Below are 21945 nucleotides of genomic sequence, written 5' to 3' on the forward strand. Positions count from 1 at the left end.
TGAGCTGAAATGAATTTCAGACTACTTATAACAGCACATTGTCTAAATAGATAGATAGATAGATAGATAGATAGATAGATAGATAGATAGATAGATAGATAGATAGATAGATAGATAGATAGATAGATAGATAGAAGCAAAGTGATGTATTGAGGATATAGAAATGCAAAATCTTGACTGAATTTTAAGCGGTACATACAATATCAAGTAAAATCCAACCGTAAAACATGACTATGATTTAAAACAAAACCTTTAAGTGTCAATTGAATGTTGTACAGTGGACAACAGGTTCAAAAGTCCCAACTTCTTATTGTGATTACGATATCCTGAATAGAGTTTTATTGAAAAGTATGAAAAAAGTATGAAAAAATATGAAAAGGGAATACATAGCTATTATAATACATATACAGTAATAGCTATGTATGATTATATGCACCTAAGCCTGTAATAAAATAGATTTATACTGTATTTTATTATTACGTATTCCGTAATGTTGCCTGTAAGGAGGAATTCCCAAATAAAAAGCTGGAAAGTAAAATTATAATTGTGTTTATATTCACATGCAACCTTACTGTAAAGTGGCTGTGAAATAATGTAGTGATACGGTTTTCAATTTTATTAAATGCGAATTCTAGCATGTGACATTTTGTCTCCAGTGTGTTTCAGTGTTTAAAGTATTGAGCACCCAGTGGTTCACAGTTCCAATTCTGTGATAACACAAACTGTTTTGTGTTATCCCTATTTTAAAAATTAAATGCTGATTTCGCAACAGTCGCTTGCCTTTTTGTTGCATTTCATTTTGGCACAACTACAATACACTGATGAAAGTGAAATGCAAGGAAAAGAGAAGAATTATACTGTTCACTTCTTACACAAAATCAACATTTAATTCTTTTAAAACAGCAATTCATCATCTCATTTTTTTCATTGACGAGATCAAGCAACAAAAGAACAATGCAGGGAAGGTTTTGTTTTTCAGTGTGGTACATTGTCCTCATGCCACAAATCAAATAGTCTTTATATTCCCTCTGGCACAATTGCTTTTATATCTGGCACAGTCTCTCCATGATTTTAAAGCACTTTTACTTTTTTTATTTTTTTATTATTATTATTTTTTTTTTTTTGTGGGTCCTGGATTTTCTCCCTAGTTTACTCATGGCCATTTCTCAGCCACTACACAGCTCTCCTCTGTCACAGCTACCAACCAGGAGGGCAAAGACTATCACATGCTACATCTTTTCAAACTGCTTCTCATGCAACATTGGGGTTAGGAAATACAGTCAGAGGAAAGCACAGTCCACCCATATTCACACACATGAGCTTACAGACACTCATAACTGGTTAGTGTTATTGTGATTGATGAGAGAGAGAGAGAGAGAGAGAGAGAGAGAGAGAGAGAATAAGAATGCTGCCACTCTCAACCTGAGAGTATGGCCAATTTTGCTCTCGTGGCTGGCCACAGATGGCTGTGGCATCATCGAACTCACAAACACTTTTCTATTGCGCCACTCAGGAGTCAAAGACTTTTAATTTGATTCACATCTAAATGCTAGTTTTCATAACTCCTAGAATTGTAGCTGAAAGTCAATATTTGTGTCTCAGCAGGTGCATATACAGTGCTTAGTTTGGTCCTCTTTTGCCCTCTGCTGGTTGCTAGGACAGCTAGCAGCTGTACAGGAAATTACTTTGTCATAATAAATCTTTATATACAGTATATGCCTATATGATGATAGTACAACATGAACCAGCCTTGGGTGGTTAGATAGAATAAAAATTATCCATCTATTCTTTCTTTCTCTGTACGGGAAATACTGCTATCTCTCTATGTGACAATGGAATTTTAATGTAAAGCATTGAAATATCTATACTGCGAACTAATCTTGGTCTAAGACACCAACCCTATGTCATTCACCATTTGTACACAACCCAGCAGTCTCCTTTGATTGGAGCTGAAACCACAACAGCGTAAGATTGCTGATAAACTTATCAAGTCGGCCACAGTAAAACTTACACAGATGTATATGGGGGTGAGGGATGTACCACTCTGATTTTTGCTTTCTCTCACTATTCACGTGTTGATACTTGACAATCTCGCCAATTATTTAGCTTTAATTCCTCTTTCTACAGCAAGACAGCATTGAAACCTACTGTGTTTATTACAACAGTAAAGTTAAACTATACACCCCCACATTTGTCATGGAACTTTCCTGATTTGCCGCAGTGTGGTGCGCAATGATACAACAATCCCTCTGAGCACGACTTAGAGTTTTACCTTATGCCTCCGCTACCCTATAATCAAATCAAATATATTTTCTTTAAAACTTAAAATTTAAGACTAGAAACGTTCTTGCACTCTTAACCAAGTCGTTGTCAACAATGTATGTGGTTTATAAGTAACGTCTTATTTTGCTCCTTACTATGACGTATCCTTTACTAGACCTAGTTTTTATAACAACAGTAGTCCCGCCCTTGTCCGCCATTTTGTTAAAGGCTATTGTTAGTAGAGTAACTGCGATGGTAGGAATAAGAGCTAAAGTAGTTGATTATTACAGATTTCGCAGTTATATTTAAGCCTGTATAGACGCTAGTTTATATTATATCTACACCAAAATAACGAAGAATTGTTCGACTTGTGCTCGTGACTTGAGCGAGTCGCTTTTTATTTAACTGGTTAGCATTGCTAACTAGCTAGAGAAAGAAGCTCGACTATCATTTCTGTTTAGTGTTACAGCATCTCGAGTGTTGTATTTAACGTTGTAGCTGGGCTTTTAATGTGTCATAACTGAATAGGCCCCATTCATAGCAGTTGTGATTATTTAATAGCAGCTTGTTTGTTGTCACACTGACGGCCAGTCTGCAAGCCCCGAAGACAGGCGGAGAGATGGCGAGCTCGGTGGGAAACGTGGCCGACAGCACGGGTAAACTGGACAGCAAGTTAATTTATTTAAACAGAATATAGTAAACATGTTTTACACCACTGTTAACTGTCTTGTGCTTAACATTAATAGTCTGACACCAGCAGACGATTCATTCTTTTTGTTTGTTTAAATTATCTATAGTGAAAGCTGTTCATTCCGGTTAGTGCCGACATCATGTGGCCCAGATTGCTCGTTCCTGATTACATACGAGCTAACGCAGGATATATATAGTTAGTGTGGCCCTCGTTTCTTGTCCAAGTTCAGATGTTCACATCAAACAATGCAGTTTGAGGGCATAGCAGGGTCCTTTTGCTAATCAGTGTTTTCTTTAGTAATAAGTTTAGTGTTCTACCACAGTGCTGTTGAGCTATGCGGTCTGATTATTCAGAAAGTGTTGATTAATTTGCATACTGTAACAGATTGTAATTCCGGCTGCAAGGTTAATCGCAGGTTTATGTTGTTAATGCTCTCGTCCTAGAACATTGTGTAGTTTGCACTTTAGCGACATTAACGCCGGAAAATACTATGCGTGTGCGGGTTATGTATGAACATAAAACAAATCAGGAACCGTTTTATGGTTTTCTCATGCGCTCTTTTATAAGAGCAATACTCTCGCGAGATCTCAACAAATATGGCGGAGTACTGTAAGTAGTGTAGTTGTCCCAGGCAACGTGGTTGGGAGCCTGGTTTCTGATACAGGAAGGTCTAAAGTAAATTGTGCAACCACGTGACAAGTGTGACGCAGCATCCGCCGCCATGTCGGCTGATATACAAATCCAAAATGCCGTCTTGTGCAACCAATAACCGTGGTGCATCTCTGACTTTCTCGAAATATGATTCTCTGGAGTCTTCTGCGAAGTCAAGATTCAGAGAAAAAGTTGAGATTTGTGGCTTTGACCTGTATGTGTTAAAGCCGTCCGATTATATAGATTTAGCCTCATTACCAGCAAGTGAATACCCTGATATTGTGAACCATCTTGTTCTACAAACCTTGAAAAACGAATGACTGCTTATAGTGTTTTCACCGACGTCACCAACCCATGAAAGTCCCGGATGTGCGCCATATTGGAGGCGTTGGTTTCCATAAACAAACAACGCTTGCATTTCACACAGGAATTTTCATAATGGCACCGGCCAAAGAAACTTGCAGTAAGAAGACAGAAGCTGCTAGAAAGTACAGTTGTGCTCATAAGTTTACATACCCTGGCAGAATCTGATTCTTTGACCATTTTTCAGAGAATATGAATGATAACACAAAAACATCTTTTCCACTCCTGCTTAGTGGTTGGGTGAAACCATTTATTGTCAAACGACTGTGTTTTCTCTTTTTAAATCATAATGACAGCAGAAACTACCCAAATGACCCTGATCAAAAGTTCACATACCCTGGTGATTTTGGCCTGATAACATGCACAGAAGTTGACACAAATGGGTTTGAATGGCTACTAAAGGTAACGTCCTCACCTGTGATCTGTTTGCTTGTAATCAGTGTGTGTGCATAAAAGCTGAGTGAGTTTCTGGGATCCAGACAGACTCTTGCATCTTTCATCCAGCCACTGACATTTCTGGATTCTGAGTCATGGGGAAAGCAAAAGAATTGTCAATGGATCTACGGGAAAAGGTAGTTGAACTGTATAAAACAGGAAAGGGATACAAAAAGATATCCAAGGAATTGATGATGCCAGTCAGCAGTGTTCAAACTGTGATTAACAAATGGAAAATCAGGGGCTCTGTTAAAACCAAGCAAATGCCACAAAGTGTCTCGCCTACAATACGCCAGACAGCACAGAGACAAGCCTCAAAACTTCTGGAACAAGGTAATTTGGAGTGATGAGACCAAAATTGAACTTTTTGGCCACAACCATAAACGTTACATTTGGAGAGGTGTCAACAAAGCCTATGATGAAAGGAACACCATTCCTACTGTAAAGCACGGAGGTGGATCGCTGATGTTTTGGGGATGTGTTAGCTACAAAGGCACAGGAAACTTGGTCAAAGTTGAAGGAAAGATGAATGCAGCATGTTATCAGCAAATACTGCAGGCAAATTTGCACTCATTAGCCCGGAAGCTGCGCATGGGACATACTTGGACGTTCCAACATGACAACGATCCAAAACACAAGGCCAAGTCGACCTGTCATTGGCTACAGCAGAACAAAGTGAAGGTTCTGGAGTGGCCATCTCAGTCTCCTGACCTCAATATCATTGAGGCACTCTGGGGAGATCTCAAGCGCGCAGTTCATGCAAGACAGCCCAGGAACTGGAGGCTTTTTGCCAAGAAGAATGGGCAGCTTTACCATCTGAGAAAATAAAGAGCCTCATCCACAACTACCACAAAAGACTTCAGGCTGTCATTGATGTTAGAGGGGGCAATACACGGTATTAAGAACTGGGGTATGTAAACTTTTGATCAGGGTCATTTGGATGTTTTTTGTTGTCATTATGAATTAAAAATAGAAAACACAGTTTATCAATAAATGGCTTCACCCAACCACTAACCATGAGTGGGGAAAAAAGTTTTTGTGCTATCATTCATATTCTCAGAAAAAATGCCAAGAAAGCAAAAATTCTGCCAGGGTATGTAAACTTATGAGCACAACCGTATGTAGAAGGCTTAAGGCCAATTCATGCTGACAACCCAGTCCTCGCAGATGGCGTCTGCGAAGCCCCCCCCCCCTTCGCAGATGCTCTGCGCGCACCTCCCAAAAATTGTGACCACCGCAGACGAGGGCTCTGATTGGTCCACTCTACATCCGCTGTACACGCACTTCCGCTTCCCTACTTTCCCGGTTTGTTTTCACGACCGCCATTTTTAAAAACACGAGCGAAGATGAAGCAGCATGAAGAGCGGTTGACGAAGGAAGTGAGGAAGTACGTACATCTATACGACTCCAGTTCTAGTCATTATAAGTAACCGGAGGATAAACACTCCACTAACCACACCCACCAACAACTACTAGCGATTTTGCGGCTTCGCGCCCCCTTGCGTTGTGGCGGTGAATAACATCGCGCACGCCTATTACTCCCCACTCAACGATAAATTACAACTGTCTGCGAAAAGCTATCTGCGAAAGCCTTGTCGCAAGAGCATGCAGAGGCCTTTAGAGCCCAGTGTAAGAGCCCGCTGTCTAGAGAAACTGCAGTTAATCAACAGCCTGGAACCATACAAAATGGGAGAGGAACTGAGTGAAGACAGTGCATTGCTGCCGGCTGTGACATACCCAGACATGATCTACTTAATTTTTTCGCCAAGTCCATACACTGCTGAGTATCTGAAGTGTTTCAAGGGACTAGAAGCCTATAACCAGATGTGCTGTGGGTGGGTCAGGGAATGAAAAGCATGGAAATTTAGTGACACACAAAGTGAAAGCAAAGGTGTGTGCATTACATGTACAGTGATGTACTGTAGATCATGAATGCACATCCCCTGTGGGCCTACCTCAGCTGACAGCAAATGGCTGATTATGATTTTTAACTTTAGCTTACTCTCAAACATACAGAAGCGCCATCACAGCTAGACAGTAGAAATATAGTGTCATGTTTAATTTTAAGACATTGCTCAAAACTTTAAAAAACTCATACCTGATCCAAAGTGAACTGAACACACTTATGTTGTCTGGATTTTTGTTGGTCAGATCCTGGATTAGTTTGGCAAGCCAGAGACGACAACGACGCTCCTCTGACAATTTTCTGTTTTCCTCCCTCTGATTTTCGATTATTTTAGGTAAGGCCAAAAAAAAAATGTTTTTCCGGTTACCCGACCAACCCTAATCCGTACCGCCCGACCCTAAACTTTTTTTTCGTTTTTTTCCCCAGTCGCGACTTTTACATATAACCCAACCGCGTGAACCGGAAGTTTTTGTCACTCACTGGGGAAAATCAGGGCTTTCCACAAGCGCCGGCTGTCGGCCATACAGCCGACTACACAATTAAGTCCAGCCGGCTACTTTAATGACTATTATTTTTGTAGCCCACAGGCTCTAAATATTAATTTTCGATTTTAATAAAATTAAATGTTTATCTAACGGACTGACAATAATGTCAAACTGAACGCACTCATTTAAGTTGTGATTCGCGCTGTTTGTACCGATGATAACCACAAATTCCCCGCCGACTTTGCTGATCAGGGGAGAGTAACTCATCCGCGGCCCCGACATGTGGTGTGTGCGCGCACTCGGCGGAGGCAGTAGTGTGTCGGGGCCGTCGGACGGAACAGAAGCAGAGATAACGCTTATTTTGTCTTTCACCTAGAGACATGATTCAAACTTTAAAACGAAGACAAAATTCTCCTGTGTGGATCTGGCATTCAACTTTTTTGCTAGGTTGTATACTTTTTGATCAGTCACAGATCAAACACCATGAGCAAATCTGGACAAATTCAGACTTTATAATAGGTGTCTATGGTGTTACACACCAGTGGCGCTCGGGAGTTTAGAGTGTAGAGGGCTTGAAAAAAAAAAAGCTCTAATTTTCTCATTTAAACTGTTTTCTCAGCCACAATTTTCACTCTACACACACAACTTTCTCAAAAGTTGTAGTCACACATTGTGTGAATCAAGACCAGTGTCTCCCTGAGCGATAGGATTTACAGTTTTTGAATGAGAAGCCTGAAAGTAAGGAGAGGACAGCTGCGCTGTCCCATAGACTCGCGTTATAAACGTGGCAGCGCTTTTACTGCAAAATCAGAAAAGTCACTTGTTTTTAACTCGCTCTAGTGTCCACATTTTTTACATTAGGGACAAAAAATTACATTAATGTGTTCATGGGAGCTTTGTAGCACTCAATGTGAAAGAATTTTGTGAATAGCTCCTTTCGTTTCCGTGTAAATCAGTGTTGTTCGAGGAGAGGGAACGCTGAGAAAAAGCGCTCTTTGCTTGTTATATTGTGTCTTTTCCCTGCACCGTTACCAAGGCGATGAGCTGCACTCAGGGAGCAGAGAGGGGCGGGGCTGCTCTCTCTCTCTCTCTCTCTCTCTCTCTCTCTCTCTCTCTCTCATGGTGTATTGAGCTGTTATAGTTACAGAAAAATTCATGTTAAAAGGTGTCTCATGCTGCATCAGATTCATCAGAAGGTGGTAACTCAGGTGACCTGCAAAGAAATTCATTATATTTTGTGAAATTATTCCTGTCTAAATATAGGTTATGGCAGCCATCTTGAAAAAAATTTAAAAAAAAAAAATGCCTGCCTACCGACCCTAGTTTTGAAATCTATGTAACCGGAAACACACCTTTTTTTTTTTTGGCCTAATCGGTAGAAGTGCAGATGTTTCTCACGATTTGCGCGATTGTGGCAACCCAAAACTCTGCAGAAATTCACCATTATTTGGTTAGTTTATTGAAATATTCATGAAGATTGCTTTGCTGTTGATGTCCAATGCCTCCAATATAGCTGACTTCCGGTTTGATGATGTCACGTGAAAACACTCCATATGAGCCTAGATGCCTACAATTTCTGTGTCTGGCTGGGTTGGTAGTCTTCTCACCAAACAACTAAAAGATGACAGGGTGCTTGTTCATGCTTGTGTAAACCATTCTCAACTATCTCGAGAAACATCATTCAGAAGTTAAATTTAATGAGGAGAAAACACTTTTAATTAGCAACAAATGCTTACAAGATCAGGGTTTTTTCTAGAAAAATTTAGTATGAGGGCGCTCACCATGGCGAGGGAGCGAAGCGGTGGGTGGGTGGGGGGGATGGTGCCGGTCCCCCCCCCCCGGCCGTGCGAAGCCTTTGAAAAATTGAGGCTGCAGTGGGACATTCTGAGGCTATCTGAGAGGGAAATTGTAACAAATTGTCTGTCAGCATTGAAAAAGATGTAATCTTCTTCTGCCCCGGACAGTCTTTGGCTTTCTTCCGTTTCATGCCGCAGGATGACATCTTTAAATGCCCGTGTCAACAAAAACAACTCGCGAACTACTTCTGTCAAAAGCTCCTGCGCCGGTAGGTGAAAGGTCATTCAGTCTCGAGAAATCTCGCTCTACAAGTCAGCTGACCTTGTATGTAACCCATGTAAAATCTCTCGAGAGCAGCCGTGACAAGGAAACAACTAAACAACATGGCGCCTCAGTCTGGAAAACGCCAATTCAGATTGTGTTTGGACTGTCTGGCGGTGTATCTACAGTGGTGCTTGAAAGTTTGTGAACCCTTTAGAATTTTCTATATTTCTGCATAAATATACCCTAAAACATCATCAGATTTTCACACAAGTCCTAAAAGTAGATAAAGAGAACTCAGTTAAACAAATGAGACAGAAATATTATACTTGGTCATTTATTTATTCAGGAAAATGATCCAATATTACAGATCTGTGAGTGGCAAAAGTATGTGAACCTTTGCTTTCAGTATCTGGTGTGACCCCCTTGTGCAGCAATAACTGCAACTAAACGTTTCCAGTAACTGTTGATCAGTCCTGCACACCGGCTTGGAGGAATTTTAGCCCGTTCCTCCGTACAGAACAGCTTCAACTCTGGGATGTTGGTGGGTTTCCTCACATGAACTGCTCGCTTCAGGTCCTTCCACAACATTTCCATTGGATTAAGGTCAGGACATTGACTTGGCCATTCCAAAACATTAATTTAATTCTTCTTTAACCGTTCTTTGGTAGAATGACTTGTGTGCTTAGGGTCGTTGTCTTGCTGCATGACCCACCTTCTTTTGAGATTCAGTTCATGGACAGATGTCCTGACATTTTCCTTTAGAATTCACTGGTGTAATTCAGAATTCATTGTTCCATCAATGATGGCAAGCTGTCCTGGCCCAGATGCAGCAAAACAGGCCCAAACCATGATCCTACCACCACCATGTTTCACAGATGGGATAAGGTTCTTATGCTGGAATTCAGTGTATTCCTTTCTCCAAATATAATGCTTCTCATTTACTAAACCAAAAAGTTCTATTTTGGTCTCATCCATCCACAAAACATTTTTCCAGTAGCCTTCTGGCTTGTCCACGTGATCTTTAGTAAACTGCAGACGAGCAGCAATGTTCTTTTTGGAGAGCAGTGGCTTTCTCCTTGCAACCCTGCCATGCACACCATTGTTGTTCAGTGTTCTCCTGATGGTGGACTCATGAACATTAACATTAGCCAATGTGAGAGAGGCCTTCAGTTACTTAGAAGTTACCCTGGGGTCCTTTGTGACCTCGCCGACTATTACACGCCTTGCTCTTGGAGTGATCTTTGTTGGTCAACCACTCCTGGGGAGGGTAACAAAGGTCTTGAATTTCCTCCATTTGTACACAATCTGTCTGACTGTGGATTGGTGGAGTCCAAACTCTCTAGAGATGGTTTTGTAACCTTTTCCAGCCTGATGAGCATCAACAATGCTTTTTCTGAGGTCCTCAGAAATCTCCTTTGTTCATGCCATGATGCACTTCTACAAACGTGTTGTGAAGATCAGACTTTGATAGATCCCTGTTCTTTAAATAAAACAGGGTGCCCACTCACACCTGATTGTCATCCCATTGATTGAAAACACCTGACTCCAATTTCGCCTTCAAATTAATTGCTAATCCTAGAGGTTCACATAATTTTGCCACTCACAGATATGTAATATTGGATCATTTTCCTTAAATAAATGACCAAGTATAATATTTTTGTCTCATTTGTTTAACTGGGTTCTCTTTATCTACTTTTAAGACTTGTATGAAAATGTGATGTTTTAGGCCATACTTATGCAGAAATATAGAAAATTCTAAAGGGTTCACAAACTTTCAAGCACCACTGTACTATGATTGGAATATTTTTGGAGTAATTATAACGTATTTGATGATCAGACACATTGTCACGTGGTGTTGCTGGGATGTTTTCACAGAGAAAAGATCATTTTGAGAAAGATTGCATGTTGTGCAGTAGCATATACTGTAAGTGCATGGCCTAAGTGTGACTTGGGGTTCAATCGGCATTTCGGTAAGGGGGCGCAGTGCCCCTGTTCCCCGGTTTAGACGAAAGCCTGCAAATATAAAGTGGTCACACGTGCGGGTGTAATCAGTGTTTTCCTCAGTTAAGTCCTTACGATTTGTTTTTGAACTATAGCACATGGTGTTCTCTGAACAGTTTATCTGTTTTGTCACTGTTTTAAATTATTTTGGGAATTCTGAAGAACCGCTTCTCTTTCACGAGTGGCATTATTATCGCAGTTATATACTGTACACAAAGTAGACGTCGTCTTTCTTCAAAGGCAAAGAAAGCAAAAGAAAATTGTGAAGCATTGCAGCAGTTCATATGTGAAGCTCTGCTCTCTTGGTTATCATCCACCATGGCAGACTTCTGATTTGGAAGACAAGCTTGACCTCACGTGCACACGAAGAATAGGACTTTGTTCTTAAGCCCCTTTTACATATGAAACCTGTTATTGTGTCCAGTAAAACAACACAAGATGGATGATAAATTTTCATCCCCACTCAAATTTCCATTAAGGTAAAGTAACAGGAGTCGTGTATTTCCACCCGACTATATTTAACTGGGTGCTACGAAGTAAGAACCTCTGCTAGAACTGTAAACCAAATGAGACCAGGTATGATGTATAATTCATGAGGTGGAAAATCCATATTGTTGTAAAAGGCCCAAGCTGAGACATTGGCTAATTAGTTAGCAACATTGCACCAGTTACGTCGCGTTGCGCCTCTTTTGAGAACTTTCTATCCTTGTTATTTTTAATTTGCTGCCGGTTGCTTTACGGTGAGGCAGTTTGGGTGTTTGGATTATGTTGGTGTCAGTAGTTCCATTATAATATAACTATCGTCTACGTCACCTTTAGCAACATCGTGAATGTTTACGTGCTAATCCAGTGGTTCAAATTCCCACTGGAGTCATGGCGAAAGATGATCCAGAATCAGAATCCAAATCAGAATTTCTTTGCCATTGCACAGAGTGAAATGAAATTGGTTAGCAGTCCTAATGGTGCATTAAGGCAACAAAACAGTAGCAAGAGCAAAATAAATAGGTATGTAAAAGAAGAGAAAATTATATACATGCACATCTGCAAGGAAGAAATTGTGTAACACGAGTAGGCAACTGAGAATGCACAGTACAGTTATTAGCAGCTGAGATGTTGCATTGCAAAAGAATTGAGGTAGTGCAGGTAGATATATACATTCATTGTGCAGTAGTGCAAGTAACTATTGTTTGGCAGTGTTCAGTTCAAGTATGGCTGTGTGGGGGAGCTGTTTTAAGTCCGTTTGTACGAGTTTTGATGGACCTGAAACATTTTCCAGGGGGCAGCAGTTTAAACAGATGCTGTCCAGTGTGAGAAGCGTCTTTCAGTATGTTGGCTGCTCTGTTGAGACATCGGAAAGAGAAAATGTCTTTCAGGGAAGGCAGTGCACAGCGTGTGAGCTGCTGTGTAGTGTTGACCCTCTGAAGGGCCTTATTATCAGCAGCTGAGCAACTGGCACATCACGTGGAGATGCAGTAAGTTAGCATGCGCTCAGTGGAGCAGTGGTAGGACCAGGAGAGGTCCTTGGTGATGTGTGCGCCCAGAAACTTGAAATCAGCTATGTTTTCCTCACATTCCCTGTTAAGAGTGGTTCTGGGTCTACCTTGTTCCAAAAGTTGGTGATGGGTTTTTGTTTTTGACATGTTCAGGATGAGGTTATCTGAGCATCACACTGCTAGTCTTTGGATTTCTTTCCTGTAGGCTATCTTGTCTCCTAAGGAGAGGAGACCAATCACGGTGGTGCAGAGCCTAATCTAGGGCACGTAATACGCGATAATACGCGTTTATCTGTCTGTCGCACATCCACTTTTTGGGCGTATCTATTTTGTCGTGCATTTATAAGTAGAGAGCGTGTAGTCGCGTTTTACTGAATCTTGTGCGTATCAGTTTGTCAGCACCTGCTAGCAAGCACTGCAGTAAATACAGCGTTGTTTACACACCAATCGGAAAATATCGGAAAGGACCGAAGTATTCCGAATGGTTTATTTAGCGTGTAAAACAGTTTTGTGAACTATTATATCATTGGTCACTGAACCGGAAGACAGTGTATCTCAACCAATCGTGTAAAGTGTTTTAAAAATACCCAAAAGCACAAGGCATATCGTTCTGTCTCATCCAAACATAACATTCAGAGCCACCAGGATTTCGTGATTTGCAACATCAACGCAAATTCAACCAATCTCTGTGAATTCAGGGCGGTGTTGCAATTCTATCCAATCACCGCAACTTTCCCGCAAATTTGACCAATCTTTGGCGTCGTCTTGCGGTGACGTCGGCAAACTACCTTCCGCCTTACTTCCGTGTGTACGTTCAAGAGAAGCAGCATGCGCGCAGTGTTGCCAGATTGGGCAGTTTTAAGTGCATTTTGGCAGGTTTTGAAAATATTTAGGCTGGAAAACGTCAGCAGTATCTGGCAACATTGCATGAATAGGCTTAAATTCTGTTACTGAAAGTGTGTTCTGTTTACAGTGAAGCACTGTGTGCACTTTTTTTTTTCCTTAAAAATTAATGGATGCCAACATTTTTGCCAAAATGGTATTTTATTTTCCATTGTTTAGGCAGCTTCAGCATCATACTGTGAGATTCTGTTCAAATTGTTTTTTTTCTTCTATGAAGCCTGAGCCATTTATTTTATTAGTTTATAATTATTGTTTAATTTAGTCTTCAGGAGAGACTGCCTGCACACAGTACTAGTATTAATAGTTTTTTTTTTTTTTTTCTTACATGAAAGCTGAGGCATTTATATTATATTTTAAGGTAACTTCATGTGCTGGGAGGTTCTATGCACTTTAACTTTTGAACCAACAGGTGCATTTGGATAAGTAAAGCCTATTTTTCTGCATTTTTGTAGTCCTGGTAATCTTACACATTCTACATGATTTGCTAGTTTTTGGGGTTTTTTTTAGTAATTTGTTTCATTTTTCTTGTTGAAAGTTCAATTTAGTATTATGTTAATGATATTCTAAAAGTAAAGATTAATAAAACTGTTCTGTTTATAGATGTACTCTTGAAAATATCTACCAATGTATTACTTATTTTTCTGTCCCCACTAACTGGAACAAATGAGGGATATTTTTACCCATGTTAATATTTTCTGTCCCCTGTTTCTACAACTAGTGAGGGATCTGTCCCCTATTTTCAAATTCCTAGATTGGGCTCTGTGGTGTCGTCCGCAAACTTAAAGGAACAGTCCACCGTACTTCCATAATGAAATATGCTCTTATCTGAATTGAGATGAGCTGCTCCGTACCTCTCCGAGCTTTGCGCGACCTCCCAGTCAGTCAGACGCGCTGTCACTCCTGTTAGCAATGTAGCTAGGCTCAGTATGGCCAATGGTATTTTTTGGGGCTGTAGTTAGATGCGACCAAACTCTCTTCCACGTTTTTCCTGTTTACATAGGTTTATATGACCAGTGACCTGAAACAAGTTCAGTTACACAAATTGAAACGTAGCGATTTTCTATGCTATGGAAAGTCCGCACTATAATGACAGGCGTACTAACACCTTCTGCGCGCTTTGGCAGCGCATTGATGTCTGAGCTCCGTATCAATGCACTGCGGAAGCGCGCAGAAGGTGTTAGTACGCCTGTCATTATAGTGCAGACTTTCCATAGCATAGAAAATCGCTACGTTTCAATTTGTGTAACTGAACTTGTTTCAGGTCACTGGTCATATAAACCGGAAAAACGTGGAAGAGTTTGGTCGCATCTAACTACAGCCCCAAAAAATACCATTGGCCATACTGAGCCTAGCTACATTGCTAACAGGAGTGACAGTGCGTCTGACTGACTGGGAGGTCGCACAAAGCTCGGAGAGGTACGGAGCAGCTCGTCTCAATTCAGATAAGAGCATATTTCATTATGGAAGTACAGTGGACTGTTCCTTTAATAATGGTGTTTGTGGAGTGCATGGGGGAGCCATCGTATGTGTAGAGGAGGGGGAGCGCCAGTGCTGTGTGAGAGAGTGGGGGAGAGGTGTGGGCCTAGCCTACCAGACTGAGGGCGGTTGGTGAGGAAATCCTTGATCCAGTGACAGATGGGTAAAGAGAGTCTTAAGCCAGTGAGTTTGGTGGCCAGTCTACTCATGGGGATTGTGTTGAATGTAGAGATCAAGTCCATGAAGAGCATTCTCGTATAGCTCCCCTGGTGTTCAAGGTGGGACACTGCATTGTGAACAGCTATGACAATGGCTGCTTCTGTGCACAGATTTACTCTCTAGGCAAATTGGTGTGGATCAAAGATGGGTGGGAGGCTGGATTTGATGTGCTGCTGGACCAGCCTCTCAAAGCATTTTGTGATTACTAGAGTGAGTGCAACTAGGCGATAATCGTTGAGGCTGCTGATAACTGCTTTTTTCGGCAAGGAGTTTATTGTAGCCGACTTCAGGCATGGTGGAACGATGGATTTGGACAGGGACATGTTGAAGATTTTTGGGAAGACCTCTGAAAGCTGGTCTGCACAGTTTTTCAGAACCCTTCCTGTCGCACCATCCGGGCCTGCAGCTTTCCTTGGAGTCACTGTTCTGAGCACACGTCTCAACTCCAAGAGGGCAGCGTGCCAAGGATTATTGTGGGCAGTTTTTTGCGCGTCTAGGACAATTTTGCACACATCAGTATAGACAAATAATCCATCATGCAATACGGGGCAACTATGCAAGGGAGATTACTTTTGTAAAATAAAGTAAACTTTTGTTAACCAGCTTAATGCAATGCTTCATAGTACTCTATAGAATTTGGGCATGGTGTTCGTATTTGAGATCAGGGTGTAAGCTCTGGATGGCAGGGTGTGGTGCCCTGGTAAAATAAACTGGCTGGAACACTTATCTTTACTAGGTCAACAAGGGCTAGATTAACATTTGACGTTACCATGTTGCTCTCATTCCTATATGACACCATTCCAGCATAATAGTGGTAAATAAACATTTTTCACTGTGAATGGGGTAACTGTCAGCTGCATTGTTTTTGTTTAACTTTGAGAGGAAAAATAAGGCTGGTGAAGGAACAACTATTTACACCTGCTATAATGTAAGTGATGACAGGAAACAATTTTTCATGAACGCTCCTAAATCATACATGGCTCAAATGTACATATGAGTAGTTTGAGTCAATTAAAAAATGATTTTTATTGTACAAAAATGTATCAGTGAGTGTGATAATGTTGAGGAAAAATGCTTGTCACTAACACACATGTTGTCTGCTTCTTTAACTGCAAAGCAAAAATTTCTGGGGTTATCTAAGTGCAGAATGCAAAAAAAACAAACCTAACACGTTTTTTTTATTTGTGCTTGCAATGTAAATGCATGAAGTAGAAGGGATTTGAAAGTGAGTCATCCTTAAGCAGTCACTCCAAACAAGGAAATAATTCATGCTTGTTGACACTTCATTCACAGACCTTTGTGTTTGCAGCTTTTCACTTCCGGTGGTTAGGCCAAACAAAAAAAAAATGTTCCTATTACATGCCTTGAAAAATTAGGGTAGGTCGATAGGGATATATAATTTGTATTTTTTTGAAAAAAAAAATGTTTCCATGGCTATCACCACTCTCCCCCCCCCCCCCCCCCCCCCCCAATATTCACAATAAAATACCCACCCACCCAGCACTCTGTTTGAATGCATGTTTGCAGATGTTCTGTTTTCAGAAATAAACACTAAAGAACACTTTTTTTTTCCAAATATTTATTTCAAACCATACACAAACTTCTCACACTGAACATGTGCGTTGAACTGTAAAGATCAGCTGTTCAATGTCTACTTCCCATATAGCCTGTAGCAAATGTCTTTTATGCCTTTCTGAAGGCACTCGTCACATACTTCAATAACTGTTTTGAATCTTAGATCTGGTTTGACACACAGTCTTTTAAGACGATATGGACAAATGTCTGTTCTTCCAAATCCACTGCTATAGTAGGCTATTTCAACAGGATCTGCACAGTTGAGAGGCATTCTGACACCACAAACTGAGGCAAGAAAATGTTCGGGGGGGGTATTACTGGCGCCCCGCAAGAGTACTCGAACTCTGACAGCAACACAGTGAGTGCTGTTTGTTGTCGGTGTGTCAACCGATGCTTCGCGTAGACGATTCTTGGCTTCTGACATTTGACACATTCTGCTGGGTGGACACTGCCCGCCGCCACCTTTTCAAATATAGACCTCTCGTTTTCAAGAAGTGTCCAAGGGACAGAATCCGATGCAGCCGTTTCTATATTTACTCTAGAACTACTGGTACAAGCTAACAAATCTTCAATGTCTTTAAATGTCTCTAGCGACATCATTTGTCTAAGACTGGGCTTGCGATGTGCAAGACGCGTGTCTTTCAGCACACAAACCACCGCCATTTTCGTTGCTTCCTGTTAGAGGTAGTCACGCACATGCGTACAATCGGCCGTTTATGATGTAAGAGACACTTGCGCTATGCATAACGTACGGACGTTGGTCTATGACCAGGACAACCACGCTGTGTGCATCACATGAACGTTTTGTAGACTGAGAGGGGGTCAGAAAGACCCGGGGGGGGCGTCGGTTGGGTAACCGGAAATAAAGTATTTAAAAAATTTTTTTTTGGCCTTATGATGATGATCATTATTAGTCATTTGTGACAGTTATTTAATGGTGTTTAAAGCATAAAGACAACAATAGCAAGCGAGCTAACCAGCTACATTTTTAGAAATTCTGAATTTGTCACTTATTATTCGTAAGTGGCTAAGCTTTAACTGGCACGTCATTAAAACACATCTTATTCCCTACATCTGCAGTAAGCTTTAATATACGTAAGTGTGTGGATTAGGCGTATGTACATGCAAGAGCACACTGACTGTTGTTAAATATTTGCTTTTCTCTGTTCCCCAGATGGTTGTAATGGAGTTGATTTGTTTTCTGTCAGCTTTGTTTGGCATCAGTACTGTTTCTTGTCAAGTTCATTCTCATACCCCTTTTGCATCTTTTTATTTAAAGGATGAGCTCAGTATTTGACCCAAGTACAGTAAATTGTATAGCCTATTCTGATGTGATGAAGATCACAGATCTTTGAAGAAGTAGACCAGTGCAACGTGATTGTGCAAGCGCCTACATAAGGACGTTGTAAGAAGTTGTATACAACTACAATGTCTGAATTCATCCTTTAAATTTTTTCCATTTAATGCATTTCTTTTCATAGCTTATTTTTTCATCTTTTGTGAATGAGTTTCTCAGAATAAATTTTACAACCAAGAATAATCTGCCTCAATTTTAATAAAGCTGTACTATGAGAGACTCAGTCATGATTAGCATGTTTTTTTTATGTGATGCTCCTTTATTTAATAAGCATGATAGTTACTTGTCATCTCTGTTCTTATTTTATTTTTGCCTCATTTCCATTTTTGCTAACATCTTGTTTTCCCCCCCCTCCTCCTTTCGGGTTGTGTTGGTGCCACACAGAACCAACAAAACGTATGCTTTCCTTCCAAGGGTTGGCTGAGCTGGCACACCGCGAGTATCAGTCAGGCGATTTTGAGGCAGCAGAGCGCCACTGCATGCAGCTGTGGCGGCAGGAGCCAGACAATACGGGTGTTCTGCTGCTGCTTTCTTCTATCCACTTCCAGTGCCGCAGGCTTGACAGGTAAGACTCTTTAGGAGGGCTGGTGTCATCTCCATGGGCTTCCTGAGGTGCAGCTGCTATATACAGTACCAGTTAAAAGTTTGGAAACACCTTCAAATTCGATGTTTTTATTTTTTTTTCCTACGTTGTAAATTAATACTGAAGTCATCCAGACTATGCAGCAACACGTAAGGAATCATTTAGTAAACTTTAAAATGTTAATCAAACCAAAATATGTTTTAGATTTTAGATTCTTCAAAGTAGGCACCTTTTGCTTTTACAGATTTGCACACACTTGACATTTTCTCAATCAGCTTCATGAGGTAATCACTCAAAATGGTTTTCCAACAGTCTTGAAGGAGTTCCCAGAGGTGCTGAGCACTCGTTGGCTGCTTTGCCTTCACTCTGTGGTCCAACTCATCCCAAACCATCTCAATTGGGTTTAGATCAGGTGATTGTGGAGGCCACGTCATCTGACGAAGCACTCCATCACCCTCTTTCTTGGTCATAGAAAGAGGTGTGTTTTGGGTCATTGTCCTGTTGAAAGACAAATGATGGGCCCGCTAAGGCCATTATTAAAAAATGTTATGTTTCCGGTCCACCGGCCGGGTGGGTGCCATTTGTGCGGTTGAAATTTTTTTTTTTTAACACCAGTTTTTCGACATTTTTTTTTCGGGTTCGTAAATCTAAAATCGAACTTGGCATTTACGCATTCCCAGGGCTTTCCACTAAGGCTCATACTAGCCAGCCATGACAAATAAGTAGCCAGCTGGGGGGGCGGAGTAAACACAAAATAAACTCCTGTGCACGCAGTTCCCAGGATTAAATGTATTTTCCACAGACTATTCACTTTACTCAAATACAAAGTAAAACAGCAGTAAATCTTCGTTCTTTTCTTGCGTATTGCATCATGAGGCGTTCCTGGCTTGTAAATCTCTTATTTTCGGTGCATGACACATTCACGCAACTGAGCATCCTATGAATTAACGACAACGGTCTGCAGTGGTGGCTACACAAACACTCAGCGAACATTTCTCCATTTGTGTATGAAAATACACTCCAACGACTCAGTTTGGTTTCATTTACAACCAACGGTGTCTCTTGATGCCAGCACGTAATTGAACGAGAGAAGACTGGTTTACCGGAGACAAAATAAGCGTCATCTCTGCTTCTGTTCCCTCCGATGTCGCCTCCGACGGCCCCGACACACTACTGCCTCCGCCGAGTGCGCGCGCACCGCATGTCGGGGCCGCAGATGAGTTGCTCTCCTTTGATCAACGAAGTCGGCGGGGAATTTGTGGTTATTATCGGTACAAACAGCGCGAATCACAACTTAAATGAGTGCGGTTCAGTTTGACATTGTCAGTCCGTTAGATAAACATTTTTATTAAAATCGAAAATTAATATTTGGAGCCTGTGGGCTACAAAAAATAATAGTCATTAAAGTAGCCGGCTGGACTTAATTGTGTAGTCGGCTGTATGGCCGGCAGCCGGCGCTTGTGGAAAGCCCTGCATTCCGTGCAGAATATAGAATTGAATCAGCTCTGCACATGCGCCGTGCGGCACAAAAAAATGGCAGCCACCATGAAGGAAGGAGATCCGGAGTTTTCAAACATTTGCTTAAGTGTGAAATCACAAAATGGTATTCTAGCGAACAATAAAATAGTAAAGATTCAGAAAAACAAATCATTCAGTGATCATTTTAATAGTGTAATTTCATCCGAACTAGGCCTAACGGTCGATTTAGAACTACAAAAAGTCCATGTGTCGGACATTTTAAGTACCTTTGTAAAAGCTTTGCAAATGTTGCAGTCAGCATTTAAAATGCTAACTTAAAGTTTTTGTACACGTTTCAGTTGATTAAACTGTCATATTTTATTAAATGTGTCTGCTTTTGTAATAAAAAAAAGTACTGAAAGAAAAAGCAAACACAGCATTGCAATTTCTTATCCATCCATATATTAAAAAAAAAAATCCCTCCCTCCCAACTGAAAATGTTTTTGCTCACCCAGTGGACAGGAAACGGATTTTTTTTTTTTAAGGATGGCCTAAGCGCAAACCAGATGGGATGGCATGTCGCTGCAGAATGCTGTGGTAGCCATGCTGGTTAAGTGTGCCTTCGATTTTGAATAAATCGCCAACAGTGTCACCAGCAAAGCACCCCCATGCCATCACACTTCCTTCTCCATACTTCACTGTGGGAACCACACATGTAGGAACCATCCGCTCACCTTTTCTGCATCTTACAAAGACATGGCGATTGGAACCAAAAATCTCACATTTGGACTCATCAGACCAAAGCACAGATTTCCACTGGTCTAATGTCCATTCCTTGTGTTCCTTGGCCCAAGCTATTCTCTTCCTCTTGTTGTTCTTCCTTAGAAGTGGCTTCTTTGCAGCAATTTGACCATAAAGTCCAGATTCACGCAGTCTTCTCTGAACAGTTGATGTTGAGATGTGTGTGCTACTTGAACTCTGTGAAGCATTTAGGTGGGCTCTTATCTGGGGTGCTGTTAACTTGCGGTTTCTGAGGCTGGTAACTCTGATGAACTTGTCCTGTGCAACAGAGGTAACCCTGGGGCGGTCCTGATGAGAGCCAGTTTAATCATAACGTCTTTGTGACTGCACCTGGGGATACTTTCAAAGTTCTTGAAATTTTTCAGACTGACTGACCTTCATTTCTTAAAGTAATGATGGACTGTCGTTTTTCTTTACTTAGTTGAGTAGTTCTTGACATAATATGGATTAGAACAGTACTCAAATAGGGCCATTCACTGTATACCAACTCTACCTCTTCACAACACAACTGATGGTCTCAAACACATTAAGAGGTCAAGAAATTAACTCTTGACAAGGCACAGCTGTAAACTGAAAGCCATTCCAGGTGACTACCTCGTAAAGCTGACTGAGAAAATGCCAAGATGTGCAAAGCTGTCATCTCAGCAAAAGGTGCCTACTTTGAAGAATCTAAAATATAAAACATATTCTGGTTTGATTAACACTTTTTTTTTTTTTTTTAACCAAATAATTCCATATTTCTTCATAATGTCGATGACTGACTTTTTAGTATTAATCTACAATTCAGAAAATTTTAAAATGGTGAATTAGAGGGCGTTTCCAAACTTTTGACTGGTAAAAAATTTTATATATATATCTATTCCCCCCCCCCGTGTGTGTGTGTATATATACTTGAACTCTGTGAAGCATTATATATATATATATATATGTGTGTGTGTGTGTGTGTGTATATATATATATATATATATATACACACACACACACACATATATATATATGTGTGTGTGTGTATGTATGTATATGTATGAGTGATTCCACGCTTATGGGTAATATGGCGATATGCAGACATGGGTATATACAACGTGTTAACAATTAAATTTTACTCACAGTAGTGATGAATGATTTATTGCTAGTTATTAATTGTAACTTTGAGAGATAATTAAGATAAAATTAATGCTCAATCCAAATTAAATCAAAAGTTATTAAATAATCAAATCGTCAGATT

At 40.7% G+C, this 21945-nt stretch overlaps 1 protein-coding gene across 4 annotated transcripts in view; it reads left to right on the forward strand.

Annotated features, from left to right (window-relative positions):
• The first annotated feature begins 2478 nt into the window (after positions 1 to 2478).
• The window catches only part of ogt.1 (O-linked N-acetylglucosamine (GlcNAc) transferase, tandem duplicate 1), a 49447-nt gene continuing 29980 nt past the window's right edge, over positions 2479 to 21945 (forward strand). Inside the window, exons 1-2 of one of the 4 annotated variants that reach the window (XM_060927469.1) lie at positions 2479 to 2918; positions 18263 to 18443. In XM_060927469.1, the coding sequence (XP_060783452.1) occupies positions 2882 to 2918; positions 18263 to 18443 (218 nt within the window). In that variant the 5' untranslated portion in view covers positions 2479 to 2881. Of the gene's footprint in view, positions 2919 to 18262; positions 18444 to 21945 lie in introns of those variants that run through there. The other 3 variants (XM_060927470.1, XM_060927471.1, XM_060927472.1) reach the window with 3 other exon arrangements.

The sequence above is a fragment of the Neoarius graeffei genome, chromosome 8 (assembly GCF_027579695.1).
Source record: "Neoarius graeffei isolate fNeoGra1 chromosome 8, fNeoGra1.pri, whole genome shotgun sequence".
Classification (NCBI taxonomy): domain Eukaryota; kingdom Metazoa; phylum Chordata; class Actinopteri; order Siluriformes; family Ariidae; genus Neoarius; species Neoarius graeffei.